This window comes from Cordyceps fumosorosea (assembly GCF_001636725.1).
Source record: "Cordyceps fumosorosea ARSEF 2679 chromosome Unknown scaffold_25, whole genome shotgun sequence".
NCBI lineage: Eukaryota > Fungi > Ascomycota > Sordariomycetes > Hypocreales > Cordycipitaceae > Cordyceps > Cordyceps fumosorosea.
The window spans coordinates 203,495-217,060 of record NW_017387325.1 but is presented as its reverse complement, the minus strand read 5'-3'; the positions used below and the strand labels follow the sequence as shown (position 1 = coordinate 217,060).

Sequence of the window (13,566 nt, the reverse complement as noted above, 5' to 3'; positions counted from 1 at the left end):
GGAAAATGAGGATGAAACGGCGAGCAAGCAAGGCGAGATGATGACGATGATGCAAGAGTGCAGAGCAGCGCGATGCGGGGATAAAGTCAAATTATTCTGACTGTCGGTTGTGGCAACAAGTTGGCGAAGGTTAAAGCCAGTAGTCAGTGGTTGGCTTTGGCGTCCTTTGGTGATTGGTGGTTGGTGACGAGGGAAGGAGGCCTGAGAGGCGCTGCAAACGGTTGGAAACCGAGATTGGTGCGAGAGATGAGCCCGAGGCGACGGATGAATTATATGAGAGCACAAGTGACCAGTAATCTGGACAAAGGCTCGTGTCTGACAAGAGTGAGACAGAGGCAGAGACGAAGATTGTTGTTGTCGGCCGGAAGTGGAATGCACAAAGTTTAAAAGCGAGTTAGGTGACAATGAGGGAGAGATGAATTGGGCCGAGTCAAGAAGCGGTGGGAGAAAAACAGAAGTGGAATCGGCAATTGGGAGGAATTGTATGTATAGAGGGGAATGGAGAGGAAAAGATGAAGATGGAGAGGAAGAAGAAGAAGAGAGCAAACGAAGCTGTTGGGTAGGTACGTAGAATTTGATGTTTTCTCCAGGATAGCCTTATTAGTTAGCGCAGGTGGTACAGTTACTCCGTGCTGGTGGCTGTTCATGTCGCCTCGCCTCAGTGGCCCACTGGAGGAAGAAGAGGGGACCCTGGAGGGTGGTGTTATAGCGGGTTACAGGGGGAGCTATAGCGGAGGGAGGGGGTGTCTGGAGGTGTCTGGGTATGCTGGAGGTTGTGGAGGACACCACTTTGTACAATGAAAGAGGGGCGTGGAGAGGTGGTGTTGGGGATGTGTTTTTTATTTTTCTTCTTTGGAATTTATATGATATCTGTAAAGTGGCATCTTTTATTTCTACGTTTGCCAGTAACACAGCATGAAAGTGGCTGTCGTTGACAAGATGTCAAGGCCAAGGGCAAGAGGGGGCAGGACAGGCCAGCCGGGACAGCAGGCGTGTTTGATCATGATCAATGGCTGATCAGACACCAAAGCTCCGACAAAGTCGGTGGAGCTCGAGACTAGGATCACCCTGCGCCAAAAAGACTTAATCTTGACTTTACTTTACTAGGGTCGTATGATTTACGTATTCTGATTCGCCTTGTTATCTACCTACACTGAACTGGTGCATACCTAGTTACTCTACTTATCAGTTCTCCAACTCTCCCGTTGCAGCAAACACAATACCTACGCACGAATGCACTGATTTTGGGAAACAAAGGCGATGGTCGCGTCAATATATTGAATTATATTTCGTCTCGTAATACTGCTGCATCCTTGACGCCGTGTGGGGGGCGGACAAAGGGTCTGGACCTCTGTGACGGAGGCTGGACAGATGGGCGGACAGATGGGCGGCCTCGATGGATTGCAGCCGAGGCGGCGAAAGAAAAAAAAAAACTTGCAAGTGTCCAGGCTGCTGGATGGTGCTAGGGGTTGACTCGAGCCATTGGTGTGGCCTGTGGAGACTAGGTATCGGACCACTCAGAGTCGACGCATCAGGGTCGCTGTGCACACGTTACCGCCATTGGTTCTTTTTCACTAGTGCCTGTACCTGTACTACCACCCTATTGCTGCAGCTATTAAGTTAACCAGCGAGGACAGCAAGTCTGGGTGCATTTCCAGCTCATACGAATTACACTAATAGTTATACTTCGTAAGGTAGGGAGGGCATCATCATATAATGAACCATATAACTGTACTTACATAGTTGACCGAGGCCATTGTGAAAGCGGCATCAATACGCCGCATGGACTACCCGGGTACCATCCACACAGTCACCCTACTAATACAGACACCGCACGTCTTTATCAATTCATCGTTATCTAGACATTGAGAGTTTTCGGTGATTTCATCCAGTCATGCTCATGTGTCAATTCCATCTCTACAACGCTCGTTTATTATGTCGGTGCAATATATGCCCTTCCCCTCCCACCCCTCCCTCGTCCCGCACGGATATCTTCCGGAGTCGCCCCGACGAGAAAAATCCCGAAATCCACTCTCAACTGTTTCCTCTGTCTGTTCGTACATCTCGTACACTCCGTGGACCGTAGATGAGTAGTCATGAAGCGCTTCCATGGACAGCATGACGACGCCGACGACAACGCCCCGCCACCATGTCCGTTTGCTGGCATCTGGCATTTGCCGACTTGGCGGCCCAGTCCGACCAACCGAAGCTTTTATTTTATCATTATCGACAACGAAGCTTGAGCGGTCAGAAGGAGAAGAGGTATTCCATCCTCGTCTGCATCATTCTCATCGACTCGCATTGGACGGAGATCCAGAGGGGTCGTTCCAATAACCCACCTTAGCTGTCCCCCCAATTGTCCCAATGTGCTTCCCAGACGTCCCAGGAGCCTCGCCTCGCCTTGAGACCCAGCTGCCTGCCAAGCTGCCGGGACTGCCAGCTGCCTGCCAGCTGCCAGCCTGCTTGCAAGACCCATTTCGCCCACAACCTGTATGAATACACAAAATTCCCCTCCTCTTTTACCTCTCTCATCCATCTCTCAACTCAACAATGTATGGCGATGCCCTCTCTGTATCCATCGCATCCACTTCCACCACATCCACTACATCCACCATGATCGACTGCTTCGTTTTTACTTTCCGACCAGTCCCTTCTTTCCTATATCCACCCTCGGCCGCCGCCACTGCCTGCCGCCAACGGCCCCGTCTCGCGTCCACCATGAATTTTAGCCTCCATCCTTCTCAGCTCCCATCTCGCAAACCCGCACCAGGCAAAGCCAGCAAGCCAACGCCAACGCCCAAGCCAAACCCGTTCCTGATTGGAATCCAGAAAATTTCCGCCCCTACTACCTTATTCGAACTCGCCTGCGAGCCCACCAACTCGTCCTCCATGCAGCTCATCCTCATCCACACCCACATGCAATGCAATGCAAGCCAAGGCAGGACAGGGCAGTTAGTTCCCACTGCCATGCACGCAAGCCTTGCACCATTGTCCTCTTCCTCTCCATTCATCTCGACAATCCATGCCAACCCACTCCAACAATCTATACTTCTCCATCGGCTCCATTCAGTCTTTTCGTTCCTGTGCCCCTCTCTGTCCTCTCATCTCTTCAAGTATTCCGTTTCCCTCCCCGCCTAGCTAACCACTATAGATACGACTAGATACGGAGCCCCCCCCCCCGACCGACCCATCGTCGGTGACTGAGATCAGCAAGGTCGTCCGTCACCTCCTCAACACCATCGCCACTCCCTCAATCCAGCGTGGACAGTAACAGAAAAATCTTCCAGATTCCTGGAAATATTTCCATTCGGTTTAGCTGCCGTCCTATCCAGCCAACCTTGTCGTCCACCTTATGTCCTGCTCACGCGACCACGTACCCTTTTCATCCCAGACATCCATACTAACGAACACTCCAACATGCACGCCCTAGTATCTACCAACATACATGCTTATTGCATCGCAGCCTGTAACCTCTCTGCCCGGCCGCGACCGCACTGTCGCACTACCTAACTAATGAACGATGCCTACTTACATAGTAGCTTTTTTTCGTCTCTTCGTCTTTGGCGCCACCCGATACGGATCCTTGCTCATCCCTCCGCTACCAGCATACCAATCAGCCTACCAAGACCGAGGATTAAGTCAATAACTAGCGCATAGACAGTGAAGCTATGTAACTTGCCGCGATTCATCCATCGCCTGCCGGGGAGGATCCGCATCCTCCTGTTAATAACACAATGTAGGTTAGTAGGTATCAAAAACGCTACCAGGAACACTAACGCGTACTACTGCGAACCGCCGGCGCCTCGGTCCAACGACACTCCTGGTTATCTCGCCTTTCTTCTTCCGAATTGCCGTTATTCACATATTGACCAATTGCAGGCCTGCCTCTTCTCCAATCAATTGCGGCGCTGCAACCGAGACCTCCCGTTTATATCACCATACAAGACGACATTCAACAAGACCACGCTGCACAGAACAATCTCGCGTTCTTAACCCCCCTCTATACGTATGTATCTTTATTACTTCGTGCAAGCCATCTGCAGTTTCCATCTGCGGCCCCGTATTTCCCTCCAGCCCCGAGACATCGGTCTGCAGCCTCACCCTCTCTGCGCCGACGCAAAATCTATCTCTCCTCCAATCACCTCTTGCCGACATGCAACACAATCATGCTTCACTGCATCTCTATGCCATCTCCTTTCGGAAAGAGGGCACACGACCACGTCAACCCCCTCGATCACGCGCAAGCATCACTATTGTCCTCTATCCGCTGCGATATCGCACATGCAGCCGCTCGTCGGGGTTCGTTCACGAAGAGACTGACTTTCGCTCCTCGCATTCCTCAGCATTGCGCTTGTCTCATTTCGGCACCGCCCCAAGGGCCAAGGGCCAAAGGCGGGCAAAGGCGCCGCCTCTGGCAAATCTGTGGTGGCGTCTACTGGCAATAATGCCATGAGTGTGGACCCTAGGCGACGAGAGCAAGGCCGTCTGCTATGAACCTGCGGGCCTATACTACGATGGCGAGATTCGCTCCTCCTTCTTCACAAGGCTAGTTCCCATGGTTAGCACCCATCCCGTACTCTAATACGGAGTACCCAGTGGAAGTACGTGCTGCATACCTCGCGCCACAGTTGCAGGGAATGGCTTGCGTGCTTGGAGCTTCAACATTGTTTCCTCCCACGTGCTGGCTTCTGGTCCGCACCGGGTCTTTCAGTTGCCAAGTCAACCCTGCGAACACGGAGGACATATGTACATACATACGCGCCTGAAACCCAGCGACATGAACCTGGTCCCTGTCGGTAGTGGACGTTGACGTTTACGGCCCTTCATCCGGTGCCGCTGCAGCGCCGTCACCGACTGCAAAAAAGACTACATACCGACTTTGCACAGCCCAACGCAGAAATCGAGCCCAGCGTTAACTCGTTAGCTCCAACCATATTTACTGTCGTGTCGACCCCCAACTGAGACCCGTTTGCAAACTTGCCCGCAAAAGAAAAAAACCTCCTCCGATGGACCCCTAAAAGTGAGTAATACGTACCAGTCTACGGGAGTAGCCTCCAGCAACAGGGTCTTGGTCACGCGAGCACATCTCGATTGCTTGCCCGCTAATGTAATGTCACTGCATGCACCGTAGGGAGGTTCTAGGCTCTCATGCGGGTCTCAGCTTGATATCAGTTTGCCAGGCCACGAATATTCGTAAAAGGAACAACTAATATGCCATCGTCAAGGCATTGGTGGATATACCTACTATTCTGCCATCGGCAAGACGGCAGCCTGCCGCCCATCCGGTGCCGGCCTGTCATGGCCCCGTCTGGCTGTCTGTTGATTTACTGTCAACGTGTCATGCTCGCATTTGCCTGGAAATGAAGTGAGGGGAGACCCCTACCTTGCGGCCCTCTCTCTCCGCCCATACGGCAGTTAGGTGCATGGCAGCACTCACCAAGTAAGTGCCTGCTGTATCTCATGCTCTGCACATTTACAGCAATTGATCTACAAGGGAATGGTGTTGTGATGCCACCACCAACCCCGCCTCTCGTCTTTACGCTAGAAACGGCCATTGCATCATGCCTCTCTGGAACCCTTGCAGCGGTGAGTCTAATTCACCTTTAACGGGCTTGGCAGGGAATACTGAAGAAAAACGAGTTTAATCCGTCTTCTCAAAATTACAAGGAAATTCTTGCAACTTTGTGACGTGGCGGGTTTCCTCAGCCGCACTCACAAGAAACGAACCGAGCAAACCCCCAGCCAGACCCTGCAAACCCATGGCGATGGGGACGAGGCCCCCAACAAGCCGCAAGTCCGTGTTCCTTTCACCAGCCTCACACGCTCGTTGTTCCCACATGGGTTGGAGAGAGGGGCAGGTTGCTGATAATGCAGCCGACAAGCAAACGGCCGCCTTCTTTCCTAGTTATCAGACCCGACCGAAACATCCCGGGTGGGGATGAGTTGGGGCCGGCCGTGCCCAGAAATCTTGATGTTACGTTTCCGTTGGTCCATTCAAGTAACTGAACTGAACTGGATAACAATAAGGCGTCCATCATATTTACAGTTGATGGGTTCCCATCACAACCCACCCACCGCTGCTTTTATGATTAAGCCGAGATGGCCGACATTCTTTCCTTCAGTCTTTTATCCCGAGCTTGCTGGTGAGCCAGCGCATTTTGCGCCCCCACGAGCCAGCAGCCTTATCAAGTGTGTGCCCGAACAGGGCCGAGATTGCAACCAGCGGGCGGGCGGGCGCCACCGACACTCGCCGCACGCCAACAACGGCGGCGACGACGACGACGACATTGGGCTTGGCGATTTGGGCTGCCCAGTCCGGCGGTACTAAGGACAGAATGTGACTGATCATCTAGCCAAGAGGTCGTGAAGCAGGAAAAATGTTTCGTGGCTTTGCTCATCGTCCTCCGGCCAACAGGGTCATGGCGTGGCTTTTTTCATCCTCACGCCAGACACCGCAAGTATACCAAGGAGCAGAACAGTGTATGGAAATCAAAGGCGAGGCTCCATGGCCATTGTCTTTATTTTTATAATCGTATACTTCGTGATTTTGTCCGACGTTGAAGCCCAACACGCTGTTGCCAGTCGTGGGTGCCCGTCCATGTATGTAGGTTTGTCTACTCCGTACCGAGTTTCTAAAACCAAGTAGAAAACAAAAAAAAAATGCAATGCACCATCGCTACAATGCAATATGCGTATGCTCAAGTATGTATGCAAAAGAGAAGCAAGAAACAAAAAGAAGAAGAAAAGGGAAAAACTGTAAATCTGAAGCAAGTTGCCAATCCAATATTGACTTTTCCGGCCCGTCGTCACCATCCACAGCCATGTAATAATATATACACGAAGTAGATTCACCAACGCCGCCTTTCCACCCTTTTCCTTCGGGAATCAGGAACAAGACGCGCGTCTAGTCCTGGTGCTCCAGCACCTGCGCCGCCTCTAGCACGCCGCAGATGCGACCATTCTCCGTCACCGCAATCACTGCGCCCTCTGCTTCGCCATCCTCCTCCTCCTCTTCGCCCAGCCCGCCGACGCTGCTGCCACCAGCCACCGCGCCGCCGCTGTCACTCAGAGTTCCCCGCAGCAGGATATCGCGCGCCTGTCGCACCGTCGTGTCGGCCGACATGGCCAGCATGTCGTGGCACGAGACGAGCAGGCCGGGGAGGGATCCCAGCGGCTCGAGGAGGTCCTCGTCGCACAAGGCGCGCAGGCGGCGCGGCGCGGTGACGGCCTCGCCCACGCGCACCCAGCCTTTCTTGGAGGCGTACGCGGCGCGCAGCAGGCTAGCCGCGGGGCTGTCGGCGCGCAGCAGGGGGCAGTCTGCGATGGCGTCCCAGCGGACGGCGATGTGGCGGAGCGTGATGGCGGGCGGCGGAACGAGCAGGACCTTTTTGAGGGGAGGTGAGGAGGAAGCGGGAGGGGTAGGGGTAGGGGAAGATGATGCTGATGCGGCGGCGGCAAGGCCGATGGCACCGCCAGGGTGGTTCCGCGCAAACGCCGCCGCGAGGTCAGGTTGTAGCTCGCGGGCTGCCGTGACGGCGAGGGCATCGCCGACGGCCAGCGCGGCGGTGGTGGAAGTCGTCGGCGCTGAGACGCCAAACGACACGCGCTCCGGCTCATGCACGGGCGCCGGAACGACCACGACCCCAGGCCTCTGCCGCACAATTTCACACGTGCTGTGCGCGGAGGTGATTACGATGGCCGGCATCGACTGGTCGAGGTGTGGCAGCAACGCGAGCAGCTCGGGCGTGGCGCCCGAATAGGTGACGAGCAGGAGCGCATCGACAGCCGGGTCGACAAGCCCAAGGTCGCCGTGAAGGGCCTCGGTCGGGTGCAGGAAGGCGGCGCGCACGGCGAGGCTCTGGAACGTGGCGGCGAGCTTGCGCGCTATGAGGCCGGATTTGCCAACCCCGATGAGAACAAGCTTGCCGCCGTTGCTAGTGGTGCGGGTTACGGCGGCGACGGCCCGGTGGAAGGAGTCCCGCGCGAGGGGCTCTGTCTCGTATAGACGGGCGAGGTGCGCGAGGGCGAGGGCCTCGGTCCGGAGAACGTGCAGGCCCTCGCGGAGGCGCTCGTCCTTGTGTATATCGTCGTCGTCTGCGGCGTGTTGTTGTTGGTCAGCGGTATCTAGGCCGCTGCGCGGAGTTGTGTGTGAAGCGGTTGATCGGTAAGAGATGCGCTGCCCGGCTAGCTGAAACGGCTCGGAGGGTTCGGTGAACGCCGGAGCCGCGCCGTCGGCTGGTGTTACGGATGGCGTCGGCGGCGATGGTGGGCGGGTAATGGGCCGCTTGGAGCCGTTGAGGACGATGACGGCGCTGGTCTGGATAGGGCGATGCTCGCCCTTTCTCGGCTCTCCCATTTTGTCGTCTTGCGTTGTTTTTTGTTGTTGTCACTCTCGGTTGTCAATGCGCACCGCTGTGGTTTGATTTCCAATTTTCGTATGCGCCCCGCGGCGGAGCTCCGAGCAGATTCTGTCCGGCGCGGTCAGGGCTGTTTGCTCAATTGATGCAGCGAAACGAACAACGTTTGCAATCGCGGTGATGTGAGTAACGAGATAAAATGTTCTGGAAATGTTCTGGCAGGAAATATAGGGTGAGCTGTATATGTCGTAATGGATTGCAGGGCTAGTGCGGAACGGTCGGACGCATTTTGATAACCCCGCCACCTTTAGATCCTGATATCGATTTCGGCGTATGCCAATCGTGCGAGTCGCATGCACGTCGTTGTTTCGGGGTTGCAGGCAGACCGGAACAAGACGTGTTTGGTATCAGAGCTTCGGCGCGGATAGTGATCCGGTCAAGAAGTAGCGGTAATCCGCGCAGCTCTAGCGCAGGTCGGCAAAGGAAGGTCGAGATCGCGACACTCGGCGGCCGAGATCAAAACGGCACTTTTCGATGTTCGGTATGCGGATCGTAAGGCGAAATCTGCAGCCATTTTTCGTCAACGCACAGCGACCAGGGCGCTATACCCAGGAAAGTGGTAGCGGTGGGCACTAGACGGACCATCATCTGCGGAGCTTGGCGGTGACGTGCTTCACTTTGATGGATGCCTGTGGGCGTGACGTTGTCGATGCCAGCCATTGGTCCTGCACGGAGAGATAGCGTAATGGAAGATGGAGCAGATAAGCTGGGCTGGCGGGATGATTTGTAACCGGGCTTGTGTCCATCCGACCAACTTCCTGGGCTGTTTGCTGGTTGGGGGCGGGACGGGTCAGTTTTGGGCCCGTGGGCGGCTATTCAGGTTGGAGCGCTTATTTCGAGAACGAGATTCTACGTTTTTTTCCAAAGATGTATTCTACCGTTATCAAGTCTTGTGAGCCTGGAAAGAGCGTGAGCATCGATGAGCATCGTATGGCGGTGGAGGTGGCTGCTCCGCCAGCAACCCGAGGGGCCGAACCGTACATTGACTTGCTCTTGTTGACCTTGGATTGCCACCTCCCATTGTCGTTGCCAATATTGTCGTTTTCATTGTGTCTCGTTGATATTGATGCGTTCGTAGTGGTGTAGAGGCTGACTCGTTGGTTGATGCAGTTTGGTTGTTTGCGTTTGCCAGCCACCCAGTGTCTTGAGTCGGATCGTGTTCGGTGGCGCCCCCACCAAAGCAAAGCACCAGCTGGCGCGGCGCCAGTTCCGCATCCATCCATCAGCAGGCTGACGCTGAGCCTCGTGCGTACTTCAAACAAGGCACTGCCCGCGTGGCCAGGTCAGACTATGCACACTCAGGAATATCACTCATGCATTAAGAAAACGGATTTGCAGCTGGTCTGACTTTCCTCCTTCTTCTTCACTCACATTTTCTTGCTTCACCGTCGCTCCATCACTGCGCCTTCCGCTCGTTTCACAGACAACCGCATGGCAGGTCGCAACGTCGACACAACTCGACACCACAATCGACCATGGAACTGCCCGCCAGCAAACCCCTGCTCGAAAAGGGCACCCCGGCGGTAAGGCTCGACAGACCATTGGCGAAGAAGCGCAGGTCGCCATCTTCGCTATGCGGCAACTGCACCATCGTTCTCGTCTTGGCGCTTGCGTGCGTCATCGCCACCCTCCGCGTGTTTGGCACATCCACCGACCTGCGTCCGTGGTCGCGCCTTGGGGACTGGGGCGTCTACGAGTCTGAAGATGCCGACGAGCCTCCCTCCGGCCTACCCGCGCCGCATGAGACGGACCGCTATCTAGTCGGCGTTAGCAAGGCCGACATTACCGGCCCCGTCGTCGAGCTTAACATGATGGGCTACGCCGACGCGAATCAGATCGGGAGCGGCTTGCGCCAGCGCCTATACTCGCGCGCCTTTATCGTCGGCGACCTGGATAACCCCAAGGACCGCTTCATCTACCTCGTTCTCGATACCCAGTCCGGCGACACGGCCGTGCGTTTCGGCATTCTCAACGGTCTGCAGAAACTTGGCCCATCATACGCCATGTACAACCACGACAACCTGGCAGTCACTGCCACGCATTCGCATTCTGGCCCGGGAGCCTGGCTAAATTACCTACTGCCGCAGATCACGAGCAAGGGCTTCGACAAGCAGAGCTATCAGGCCATTGTGGATGGCTGCATACTCTCCATCCAGCGAGCGCATGAAACTCTGGCTGCGGGCACGCTCAGTGTCGGCAAAACCAAGATTTTTGGTGCCAACATTAACCGCAGTCTATTTTCCTACCTCGCAAACCCGGAAGAGGAACGCCAACGGTACAACATCAGTGCCGAAGACGACGGCTCCGTGGAAAAGGACATTACGGTTCTGAAGTTCCAGAGAGCGGCCGACGGCAAGAATATTGGCGTGCTGACCTGGTTCCCCACTCACGGCACCTCGATGCAGGCCAACAACACGCTGATCACGGGCGACAACAAGGGGCTAGCGGCGGATCTATTCGAGCGAAGGGTCCGCGGTGGAAACGACGAGACGGACGACTTTGTGGCCGGCTTCTCGCAAGCCAATATGGGAGACGCAAGCCCAAACGTTCTCGGTGCGTACTGCGAGGACACGGGCGAGCCGTGCGACTTTAAAACGAGTAGTTGCAGTGACGGACGCCCTGGATCATGCCGCAGCCGCGGGCCTCTTTTCCTCAAGAACGACTACGGAGCATCGTCATGTTTCGAGATTGCTCGGTTACAGGTAGAGGGCGCGATGAGCGTGTACAGTGATCTGAAGAAGACAGAGAGCAATGTGCGAGGCGTGGGCGTAAAGGCGGTTCATGAGTTTCACGATATGGCGGGATATGAGTTCGTGCTACCCAACGGCACCGCGGCTCGAACATGTCCGGCAGCGTTGGGATACTCATTCGGAGGGGGTACAAGTGACGAGCCGGGCCATTTTGACCTGATCCAGCACGGCAGTAACATGACGAACTCGTCTCCGATTTGGCGGGTGCTGCGATGGCTGCTCAAGCCGCCGAGCCAGGAACAGATAGACTGCCAGTATCCCAAGCCCATCGTTCTGGATGTGGGAGAAGTTGGCCGACCATACGAATGGACGCCGAATATTGTTGACGTGCAGACGTTCCGCGTGGGTCAGCTGTTAATCATTGTCAGCCCGGGCGAGGCGACGACGATGGCCGGGAGGCGGTGGAAGGAAGCGGTGGAGGCACAGAGCAAGGAGCAGATGAAGGACGACTTGGCCGGTCAGGAGCCGATTGTCGTGATTGGGGCTCCGAGCAACAGCTACACGCATTACATCACGACGGAGCAAGAGTACAAGTAAGTGGATTTCTCTGGCAGCACATCAAACGAGCGGCAATGCTAACCACCAATCAGTATTCAACGATACGAAGGCGCTTCTACGTTGTACGGGGCGCATACATTAGCGGCGTACGTCAACCGCACGCTGGAGACGCTGCACTACCTTAAGGCGAGCCACCCGACGTCGCGGGCGGGGCGCAAGGTGCGTCGTCTGCCGCCGGACAACAGCGAGCGGGCGATGAGCTTCATCCCGGGCGTGGTGTTTGACCGGACGTGGTCAGGAGGGTACGGGAGCGTAAGCCAGGACGTTGACAAGAGCCGGTTCCGACCAGGCGAGACGGTGCGGGCGCGGTTCGTCGGAGCGAACCCGCGAAACAATCTACGGCTGGAGGGGACGTATGCGGCGGTTGAGTACCGGGCTCCGGGTACGGACGAGGAGGAGGAGGGCGGGTGGACCAGGGTGCGAGACGATTCGGACTGGGGACTCGCGTACCGGTGGAAGCGGCTATCGGGGATTCGGGGCACAAGCGAGGTGACACTGGAGTGGGAGGTGGAGGAGTGGGCGAGGGATGGGGAGTACAGACTGCGATACTTTGGGGATGCCAAGACGTTTGGGGGAGGTATTACGGCTTTTGAGGGAGTGAGTGGTTCATTTCAGGTTGGATGAGGTGTTGAGGGGGGCATATGGCGGGCAGATGAACAGACTGACTACGATATAAGATACCTAAGGCTCTGAGGAGGTGAGATGGTTAGATAGACAGATAGACAGAGCGCGTGATTTGATTTACATGTACACGGGCGCAAACGGGGATTGGAATCTACAAGTTGGAATTTATAAATAACTAGTTTCTTTGGTTGAAAGCAGGGCACGAGACAGGAGTGTGAGGAGCAAAGAGCGACAGACCAATAAAGAGTTTCGATGATGTGTGATTGGCAGGGCGGATGAGACACGGGTGAGGCTTATAGTGCGGTGGTGGCGAGGGGAGGAATTTGAAGGCATAACGCGGTCGAGTGCCTTGGCAGGTGCTAAATAGGTTAACTACTGGTAAATAACAAGAGGCCAAGCCTCTGGGCGTCGAGGTGGAATTTGATGGAATGAGAAGCAGATAGGTCAAAGCAGAGGACGGGTTGGCCGTGGTTCTAGGTTCTAGGTTCTGGGTTCCTGGCTGGTAAGGCTAGTATGTACATAACCGTAATAGGTGAATGAATAGTGAAGGTTTACGCCATCCAAAAACGGCCATTCCGGTGCAAAGCCTAGACGGTTTTTGTTGGTAACGTCAGTGAGACGCGGATAAACAAGAGTCTTGGCGATTGATTGATTGATGAAGAGGACCGCGTCCGTCCGTCCACGGGTCCGTCCGCCTCGCGTCAGTTTTTTCCGAGCGTCAATGCTAATGCAAGGCACGGCCGGGTAAGGGGGAAAAAAAAAAAAAAAAAAAAACCCCCAAGTAGCGGAAGGGCATGTTTTGTCGCACAAACTGGGGGTTTGTTCAAGGTGCCTGAAACCAGCAACGCGCTGGGGGTCGTCGTCATCATCGGTACGGGCAGGCAGGACAAGGAGAAGGGAGAAGGGAGAATTGGGCCACGCAAGCCCACTGATCAGCAGCGCACTCGGTCAATGAATTCCCTTTCCACAACCCGGTGCGGGTTCTCGTCTCTTTTTTTTTTTTTTTCTCTCTTTTTTTTTCTCTTTTTTTTTTATAGTTTGCGCTATCAAATCGGCGGAACCAAGCAGCTGTCCGGGACACACAGCGAATCCGTGGCGTTCAACTAACAAGTCAACGTCACCCTCCCCAGCTGAAGTTGTGGCGTTGGTTGCGGTACCTTCAGTGATCCTGCCCTCCCTCCCTGATCCGGCCAACCCGGGTTCATGCTCCGGCACGC

The 13,566-nt window shown here is 55.3% G+C and overlaps 2 protein-coding genes across 2 annotated transcripts; one reads left to right on the top strand and one right to left on the bottom strand.

Annotated features, from left to right (window-relative positions):
* Positions 1-6,904: 6,904 nt before the first annotated feature.
* On the bottom strand, positions 6,905-8,356 carry ISF_07938 (sugar isomerase, KpsF/GutQ; the record flags this gene model as incomplete). The annotated part of the gene is made up of 1 exon (XM_018851541.1): positions 6,905-8,356. One exon carries the CDS (start codon positions 8,354-8,356, stop codon positions 6,905-6,907), a length of 1,452 nt encoding a protein of 483 aa, XP_018701280.1.
* Positions 8,357-9,892: 1,536 nt separating this feature from the next.
* On the top strand, positions 9,893-12,426 carry ISF_07937 (neutral ceramidase precursor; the record flags this gene model as incomplete). Its single annotated transcript, XM_018851540.1, has 3 exons — positions 9,893-11,700; positions 11,758-12,322; positions 12,403-12,426. The coding sequence occupies 3 exons, from the start codon at positions 9,893-9,895 to the stop codon at positions 12,424-12,426; spliced, it is 2,397 nt and encodes a 798-aa protein (XP_018701279.1).
* Between the last annotated feature and the right edge of the window lie 1,140 nt (positions 12,427-13,566).